Source organism: Anticarsia gemmatalis, chromosome 22 (genome assembly GCF_050436995.1).
Source record: "Anticarsia gemmatalis isolate Benzon Research Colony breed Stoneville strain chromosome 22, ilAntGemm2 primary, whole genome shotgun sequence".
NCBI lineage: Eukaryota > Metazoa > Arthropoda > Insecta > Lepidoptera > Erebidae > Anticarsia > Anticarsia gemmatalis.
In genome coordinates, this window is record NC_134766.1 from 8433417 (window position 1) to 8443174 (window position 9758).

General features: G+C 33.9%; 1 protein-coding gene and 1 non-coding gene across 4 annotated transcripts in view; one reads left to right on the forward strand and one right to left on the reverse strand.

The window, feature by feature from the left end:
• Positions 1-9508, forward strand: part of LOC142982745 (uncharacterized) — a 35538-nt gene extending 26030 nt beyond the window's left edge. The window contains exons 4-6 of one of the 3 annotated variants that reach the window (XM_076129422.1): positions 5-25; positions 5620-5721; positions 6187-9508. In XM_076129422.1, the coding sequence (XP_075985537.1) occupies positions 5-25; positions 5620-5721; positions 6187-7871 (1808 nt within the window). In that variant the 3' untranslated portion in view covers positions 7872-9508. The remainder of the gene's footprint in view (positions 1-4; positions 26-5619; positions 5722-6186) is intronic. The other 2 variants (XM_076129423.1, XM_076129424.1) reach the window with 2 other exon arrangements.
• TRNAR-UCG (transfer RNA arginine (anticodon UCG)) lies at positions 757-829 on the reverse strand. Its single transcript has one exon. It is a non-coding gene; the product is annotated as a tRNA-Arg (tRNA).
• Positions 9509-9758: the final 250 nt, after the last annotated feature.

Consider the following 9758-nt stretch of genomic DNA (forward strand, 5'->3'; position numbering starts at 1 on the left):
ACAGAAACAAGAAAACGCAAGACTGGTACGTACACGATACAAATACCACTTTATGTGCAATTTAATCGTTTTGGGTACAGCATTTTATTGATGGATACATATAAATTTACAAATTTAAATAAATTATTGTTATACCATCGATAAAATATTTGTATGTTTGTACCTTTAACCACTTGACACCTCCATTTACACAGGTATTTGCTTGTAAATATTCTTGAAATGAAATATTAATATTGATAAATATAATTTTTTTAAACACATAAGCTTATAAAACTTTAACATTTTCCAAAATTCGTATTTACTTATTAAAATAACGCCTAAAAATTTATTAGTTTCTCTAGTCATTAACCGATTTTAGTTGAAATTAATAGACATATTGTAAAAAATACAAATACAAAAATGTAAACTAAAAGGCGTTTTATATGATTTTTATTTCACTAAATATAAGAGTTACTTTCTTCCTTTTTTTAAACAACTCCCGCTTTAAGAATTGCTCTTGTGTCGCGGGAACTATATTTAACTATGTTAAAACCATTATGTGTTATGTGTTCACATAAAATATACAAAAAGATGAAAAAAATAGTATGGGACGTTTAGCAAATATGATATTTAGTTTATAATATTATAAAAATTGTTAGCGTAAAGCTTTCACAATTCTGTAAAAAAAAATATATAAATACAAAAGCCCGAAAAATGTATGTAGTAAAATACTCAATAAATGAAAGGGTTAAAAAGTAGAGATCTTTCGTCCACGGCCGACCGTGACAGGACTTGAACCTGCAGTCTTCGGATCCGAAGTCCGACGCCTTATCCATTAGGCCACACGGTCTTATGTATGTAGGCTTGAAATAGTGCTTTTCAGGCTTTTCAGGTGACCTATTTCGAAACAGAGTATTGATTTTTATTGGTCTGTTTGCGGCGAACTCGCACTTGGCCAGCTTGGTGGATTCATGGCCTAACCCCTCCGTTATTGCGTGAGGAGATCCTTGCCCAGCAGTGGGACAGTTTTTTTTTATAACCCATTACTATCCCACTGTAGGGCAAAGGTCTCCTCCCAAACGAGCGGGACGGGTTAGGCCTTGAGTACATACAGCCACGTACAGTTCAGTTCATACATACTATAATGCGAAAAGACTTTTTCTCCGACCTAATAGGTACATAAAGAATATTCAACTAATAAAAAAAAAGTTTTATAACGTGCACACTGCACGGTATATAGCAGTAGGCTCGTTTATTTTTATTCTCTAGACCTCTGCCTTCGGATTTAACAGGCGTGATTTAATAAATAAAAAATAAATATAGCACACCACAACAATTGAAAATTGCGATAAAACCAGTATACTCGTACTATTCTTCAATTTTTTTTTACATTTTAGCTATAAAAAACTTGTTGAAATGAAATAAAAAGGTAAATAAAAAAGATTTAATTATTAAAAAGCAATTAAATTTGTTTAGATTTTGTAAAAAGGAACAAAAATTTTTGTGTGCATATTATATTATATGCGAATGGCTTATCACACGTGTAAAGTCTCATTACAGTACACTGCGATATTTTCGTACCATTCGAACCGTGACAGGATTTGAACCTGCAACCTCCGGATCCGAGATCCGACGCCCTTTCCTTTAGGCCACACGGTCTGATTATCAAAGTTCGAAATAATGGACCCTTTCAACTTGTCACGTGACTAATTAGGGAGAAATTGCCGTTTTTCACCGCTAGATGTCGCACGCCAAAACTCTCGTAGCCGGTTTTTCCACTTCTGAATAAATTAAATATTGGCGGGCTTATCAAGTAAATAAATTACACATATTTTAATACATTTGTAACCATCAGATACGTTATTCGACACTTAATTTCTTTCTGTGGCAGCCCCATCTGGGTTATGCTTGTGATAACTCATTGGGAGCCAGTTGAGTAGTCAGTATTGATTTTTATTCGTACGCGTTGTACCACCCAGGCTGCAACGAGAGTCGCTTGTTTAATATGCGTATTATTGTATCAGTTGACAACTAGTGTGCTTGTTTTGAATGTGTATTGTGTACGAGACAACTAGTTTACGTAAATTTGATAGTCACTATGCTTTACATTGCAGCTTTGACACATTACTTATCATTATTTTAGAAATAAAACAATGTAAAGCAGTGGCTATTAGTTGTCGACTGAGACTGTTATCGCAGGAATATCTAGCAGTTAATTTTATTATGCTCAAAAATTATTTGACCACTTATGTAAAGCTCAAAAGTTTATTTGAACGCACTATTTTCAGCAACAACAGATTCGAATTGAAATAATATTTATTTGGGACGGTTTTAGGCTATAAATCATCACGCTATGACTAATAGGAGCAGCATTAGGGTCAGAGCCCATTCGTCCCCTAAGATTCGCACCCTGTGCCCACTCGTCCCCTGGAACTTTTGAGGGGACCATTCGTCCCCTGAAGAATATTTATTTTTATTCATTCTTCTAATATAAGTACACGTATATGTGTATACTGCAGCTTGGTAGTCCTGGTACAGTCGCGCAGAAAAGCCTATAATAAAAAATATAGTATTTCGGTAGATATCATGTTTATTTCAAATAAGATTAACACATACAAAATCACAATGTCCTAGAAACTAACTAAATACAACTCTTTTACAAAAATCAGTCTTGATTGACCGTCATATAAATCAACATTAAATATAAAATATGCAGAAAAAAATAGAACACAATATATCAACAGTAAATAATTACTTCTTATTTTTTTGTATATTTACCAACTGCAAAATCATAATAGCTTAAATCTATAAAAATATAACAGTACAAAAAAAATACTCAAATCACAATAATTATTGAAGATTAAACAAATCAACATTATTTTAGTACAAAACTAATCTTATATTTGTTTTTTCATTTTAAATTAATAATATATGCATAGCTTTTTCAATGATCTGTTATGATTTATTAAATTAATTCCGTTAATAAACTGTTCACAAGTGTATTATGTTAACCGTTTCTTATGTAAAATATAGCTAATTTTATCTCAGGGGACCAATAGGCACCTGAATAGGTGCCGAATCTTTAACTTATATTGTATATATATTAGAGGGGACGAATGGGTACCTTAAAAATAATATTTTTTATTAAAATATTAATTGGTCCCCTACCAGGAGACCAATGGGCACCTATGTAGGGGCCGAATCTACAACTTTTATACTAGGGGACGAATTTTAGGGGACGAATGGGCTCTGACCCCAGCATTAAAACATTTTATGAAAATGGAAAAATGACGCAGACGATTTAAGTAATATTTACAAGCAAATACCTTCTGAACCTCCACGCTTGCATTCCTGTAGTACCTCTCTTACTATTACACTGTTCTTAGATTACACTATATCAGCTTATATCTATTGTGACACTACTCTGTACTTCACTAGTTAAGACTTTTAGTTTTTCGAAACTTTATATGTACTCACAATTTATTCATAAACTTTATATGTACTTACTTCATTCATGGTGGTTCTGAAATATGTTTTGTCGAAGCAGTCCATATACAAAAAGTAGGGGGGTCATCTGCTAGTTTTTTTTGCTGCCTTGTCATTGAATGTATTGAATATTAATGTATTTTTTTAGTTTTAAAATTTTAGAACATTTTTAGTTTTAAAATTTTAAATATTTTTAAGTTTTGAAATTTTAGAACATTTTTAGGTGCCTTTAAACTGCGTTTTTAATAAATACTTCCTTTTTTAATGCAGTTTTATTAAAAAAGAATAGAAATTTAAATTTCAATCAAAAATTGTAAGAATTTATTAAAATTTCTAAATAAGACACCTTTCCGAATAGTATGAAGCTTCTCTCGTTATATTTCGCAATTATCAAAGAACATTAAATACCTATCTATTTTGGTAGACAAACAATGATTTCGCTTAGCAATGACAAATAGCGATAAAATTCAATTTGTTCATACATTCATGCGATTTTTCATACACACCAAAATAAAATATTTCAAAGGTAATTAATTCTTCATACTTTCGATTATAATTTTTGTACACTTTCTACGAGATTCTTTTTGGTTTCGTATTAATAATGGATGTCTAAGTTTGGAATCACTTTCTTTGTTGAAATAGCCCGTGCTTCGGCGAGCACGTGACTGTGATGTATGTCAATGATTTAATAGTCGTTGAAGGGAACCACAATAATCAGTTATACTTAAAATTTTGTTTATAGTAAGTGCCGTTTAATTTGCTATGCCTGAATGTAGCGTAACTCAGTCGTAACCATAGATTTCTTGTTTACTTTTCACATTCCACGTAGCAGTTTGTTGCTATATTCAGACAAGCAAAACTAGATGGCATATTTTAAGTACCCCTTTCTCAACTACGGCTTTTAATTATTATTCAGATTTCTGCCTTATTTCTAACTTTTTTTTAGATATCTGTAGTACTTATTTTAATTTCATATTCTGTTGTCCTTATAAGATTTTTTATACCTTACTTAAGGGTCGTACGCATCTGTCGAAAGATAAGTCGCGTATTATCCGTCGTGTACACAGCGTATAGCAAAATACATATAGAAACGTTGAACCTCTTACATTAAACCGATGATGCGTTGATGCGAAAACCATACAAAATAAGCATTGCCCGACATATCTTCCGTCAGGTGTGTTCCGACCCTATATAGTGCGACCCTTTGTAAATAATAACCTTTAATTTTCAAACATTTTACTTAATCTAATTTCATTATTATAATTGCTACTACATCTAACTTACCTTTTCTTTGTTTGTTGTGTAAAAAATTAAAAGATCTTATTTTCCTCGTTTTTGTATAATTAAACTATCGTATTAATTTTAAGCACGTTTCCTTATGGTTTAAAAACTTTTTAGTAACCTGCCAGAATTGGTTTTTGTCTCATACTTAAATTTTCTTAATTTTACTTTTGTATTTGTTTACTTCTGTAAATTTTAAAACTTTATTTGTATTCCTTTTTTCATCTTGATTTGCGTGTTCAAATTATAAAAATCCTGAAAAAAGAATCTACAATATTTCTTACTTAACTTTAGACATGTAATTTTATGTATTATTAACAATTTAAGTATATATTTTTTGAGGAGTTTTATTATTTGGACACGTTCATTTCTTACTTACCTGGCCTGGTTCTGTAGTCACTTATTCTTTAACACTTGTCTTAGTTTTTTACTGTTATCTTGATAGTGGCCATGTTTTGATTAATTTTCAATGTTTTGTCAACATTTTGTGTTGTCTTCTAAGTATTATTTTTATGCTAATTTAGGTACTAACTCTAACTATTTACTTTAACACTATACTATATGTAGTTTAGTTTACAACTAATAACAACTTGGTTTGTATAATTAAATTCCGATACTTTATACTTTGTCTTCTTTGTTCTCAAAGTTAACAAATGTAGAAATTGTAAATGCATATATTTCCGACACTTGTACTGTATCATTAGTTTTCAACACATAGTAGATGGTAGACTGAATGTTCTTTCTATTTCCTAACAAAATATTTCAAAACTGGGTTTACCTGAATAAGAACCTTCTTCAAAATCTTCCTGACTTTCGTAAGTAGTGGTGGTGGTAACCAAACTGTTGGTTGCTGACGAAGAGTGTGGTTTCCAGCTGATCAACCACTGCAACCAGAGAAGCAGGCAGAAGTGGACGAAATGGTGAACAACTTGCTGCACTGGATACAAGGCCTTTACCAACAGAAGAATAGGAAAGGTGCCGATGTAGTATTAAGATTATTGCGTTTTAGAAACAATTACGAATGATGGTATAGTAAAAGATTATTCTTAAATATATTGTTCTAAGAACTCAGCGTTTGCATAACGAAAGTATATATAAATAAAGACTATTTGTCCAGTACTAGCCATCAAAAGTAATGTTTTTGGAACGCATTATAGAATGTAAAGAATAGATAATTCTGTAATTTTAACCTAAAATAGTATTATTGTGAAAAACATTATTTTTCTCTCTTAGGTACTATTTAGTAATAAGAGTACTAGGACAACATAACTATGAAGACACTGTCATAACATTTACGTCACAAGGAAACTCTCAGAACAAAATATATTGTTGCACTTGACACTGTTTCAAGCATCACTAAGCACAAGCACATGCAGCTTAGAATCTTTAAAAAAAATTACCCATATTCTTTTACTAACTTTTACTTTTATACATTTCCAGCACGTCAGTACTTCGGAGGGAAACCAGAGAAACCGAGGCCGTTTGAACCAGCCAATAACTATCTGCCGCCAGTGACTGGATACCCACCTTCAGGGACCAGACCCTCGCCGTCATACAGCGATGGACCATCACCGTCCAGCCCGCCTTACCAGCCCAGCCAGCCAGGTTACCAGCCTAGTGAGCCGTTCAAGCCCAGTCAGCCGACTCAGCCGTCTTACCAACCATCGCAACCTTCGTACCAACCTCCATCGCCTTCTTATCAACCGCCGCCGCAGCCATCTCAACCCTCGTACCAACCAAGTCCGTCAACTCCTAGTTATCAACCCAGCCAACCATCTTACCCATCTTCTCCGAGCTACCAGCCTTCTCAACCCAGTTATCAACCTTCCTCACCCAGTTACCAACCTTCCTCTCCAAGCTACCAGCCTTCTTCTCCATCCCAGCCCGGTTACCAGCCATCCCAGCCTGGTTACCAGCCTTCCCAACCCGGTTACCAACCTAGCCAGCCTGACCAAACCACTCAATCCATTTACGTCTCTGAAACCGGGTCTAGTAGTTCCAGCTCCAGTTCTTCTTCCTCAAGCTCCTCTTCATCCAACTCCGAATCCAATGTGTCCCAGATTCCAATTCCTGATGATGATGAAGACCGCCATCCTCCTCACATCCACGAAATTACAGTCGACTGCGGCAAAGAAATGATGACTATCAACATTGAATTCAACAAAGCTTACAATGGACTTATTTACTCCCAGGACCATTATAACGAGCCTGAATGCGTCTACGTCAGGGAAAATTCGGGCAAAACCAAATTCTCTTTCACCGTCAGTCTGAACACGTGTGGTACTAGATTCTTCAGTGACTTCCAGAACGAAGGCCAAGCTTACTTAGAAAATGTTCTTGTACTGCAAAATGAAATTGGTATTCAAGAAGTCTGGGATCATATTAGAAGAGTCAGGTGCTTGTGGGAAGGAAATCTGAAGAAACAGCTGGTATCGTCTCTCAGTGTTGGTATGTTGAACCAGATTACAAGCAACTTCAGTGGAGATACTGCTATGGCTAGATTAGATATCCAGACTGGAAGAGGACCTTTCGCTCCTGAAGCCAATGGTCTTGTCAAGATTGGAGAAACTATGACTCTGGTCGTAACTGTTACCGGTGACGCTGGCTTCGATATCTTCGTCAGAGAATGCATAGCGAGAGATTCTGATAACCGCAACGTCGTACCTTTGACTGACAGCAACGGTTGTGTATTGAAACCCAAGATCTTCGGCGCCTTCCAAAAGACAAGAGACACTGGAAATACAGGAGCTTCCGTTATCGCCTTTGCATTCTTCAACGCCTTCAAATTCCCTGATGAAATGGATCTGATTATTCAGTGCGAGGTGGAACTGTGCAAGACTGACTGCGATGTCTGTCCTAACCCTGGTAGTATCGAGCCTAGGAAGAGGAGGAGGCGTGACGTCATCCATATAGGCAACAGGACTGTAGTTGAGGAGCCTTCGACGATTATTGGTAAAGGATTGAGGGTTGTCTTCCCGGAAGACCTTCCCCAGCCCACAGGGTTCTGCATGTCTCCTCCAGCTGCCCTCTGGGGAGGTATGCTGGTCCTCTTCGGGTCTTTACTCAGTAGTATCATGGTCTCATACTGTTGGCAGAAGTCAAGAGGCTCCGCAAAATTCGCGTAAGAGTCTTTACTGTCTCTTTGCAGTTAAAGAGATAACTAAACGAAACTTAGATGAAATCTTGACTCTATTAAGTTTACCAGTAGTGTTAAGTATTTATAATGGAAGATTTGAAGTTTCATAAAGAGATGAACAAGTACAAAACGTTAAAGCTAAATAAGAATTTAATATGAAAAAGGTGCTACATTCTACCCTTTTACTAATTAACTAACTAAAGAAGGCAGTACGAAGACAGAAAAAAGACGTAATATATTCCTTTAGTCTTAACTTAATCTTACAACTGGTTCTAAATACGACTAAAAACAACAATAGTTAGACTTAACAATAATAAATTCCAAGTTAGAGCAGTACTCTAATTATTTCGTCGATAAAAAGCTGATGATATATCACGATACATATTTTCCAAATAAAAATAAAGAAGTATGTGCTTCAATAAAGTTGTATCATCATCAGCCTAGCCTTTCTTCCAAACTATGTTGGAGTAGGCTTCCGGTCTCACTGAATGCAGTTGAATATCAAAATTTTAGTGTTTTCTCAATATAGCTGTATGCAACAAGAATAAATCTTACATCGTGTAAATGAGGCTTTGGCTGTAATAAACCATAGCATGTTTATAAAACTTAGCTGAAACACCGGTCATATAACTCAATAGTTTAACTAATCATCACATAAATAGAATGTTAGTTGTTTATAAAAATGAAGTGTTAGAACGCCTACACAGTGAGTATTATTAGGCTTGGGAAAATCTCCGGCTCGCGATCTGCGCGTGAGATACCACGGCTTGCGCGATTCACTTTTTTGTTCAAGATTTTTTAAATCGCATTGTTTTCCGTCAAATGAGTTTCCTTAGAGAATACTGCGGTGTCTGTGTAAGATTTTCACGAAGTATTTTGCTTTTAAAACGTAAGATTTCCTTGTGCTTTGTGCATATAAATAGAAACTCTGGTAGACACGTAACACACATATTTACACACTTTTCTCTACATCAATGAAAATTGTGAAATTACTACTGCATATTAACTTTAAAGTAACTTTACAATCACTGCGTATTATTTGCTGTATAAATAATTGATATCACACAATAAATACGAATGAAAATATAGTGGTTGAAACGTCCTCAATACATGCTCTGTCCTAGTTGTCTCCGTTTCTTACTTTCAATTGTGATTCGCTGCAGAAGCGAAGATGTAAAGTGTTTATCTCAAAAACTCTTTAAAATATTTTTAAGGTCTTTAAATATCAAAAGAATATCCTATTCAATTCGTACTAAAACAAGGAAAAATATTACATATTTTATTTATATTCAATCTTTATCTCGCTTTGTTAAATCTTATTAACTTTAATAATTATTTGTAACAATAACTGTATTATGACACTGCCAACAAAATCTACGCTAAGTTATTAATATTGAAAACATTATTACCAATAGATTACTATTATAATAATTGTTATTGATCCGTTGAAAATGGATTGAAAAAGTATTTTTGTTTAAAAATTATATTAAACGCAAAAAAGTATTTTATTATTTTTAAATTAGATTAGATGTATATTTTTGTAAAATTATTTTAAATTTTTAAGATAGTTGTTATTTTTGTAAATATTAATGTTAAGTTATATTGATATTAAAGTTCTTAAAACAATTGTTGTTTATTTATTTTACACTTCCTGTATCTAATATTTTACAATTCTTATTTAATGTCATTCGGTATATCTTTGGAAAAATCTTCAAAAATAAAAATGCCCGACCGGGTATCAAACTCGGGTCCTCGTCGTCATCAGTCATGTACAGTCCTCAAGATGTAACATAAGTAAAAATAATATACATAAGTGCACTGAACTTTAAATTGTTTTCCTTTCTTTATGTCATTGACGCAAACTACTACTATTTCG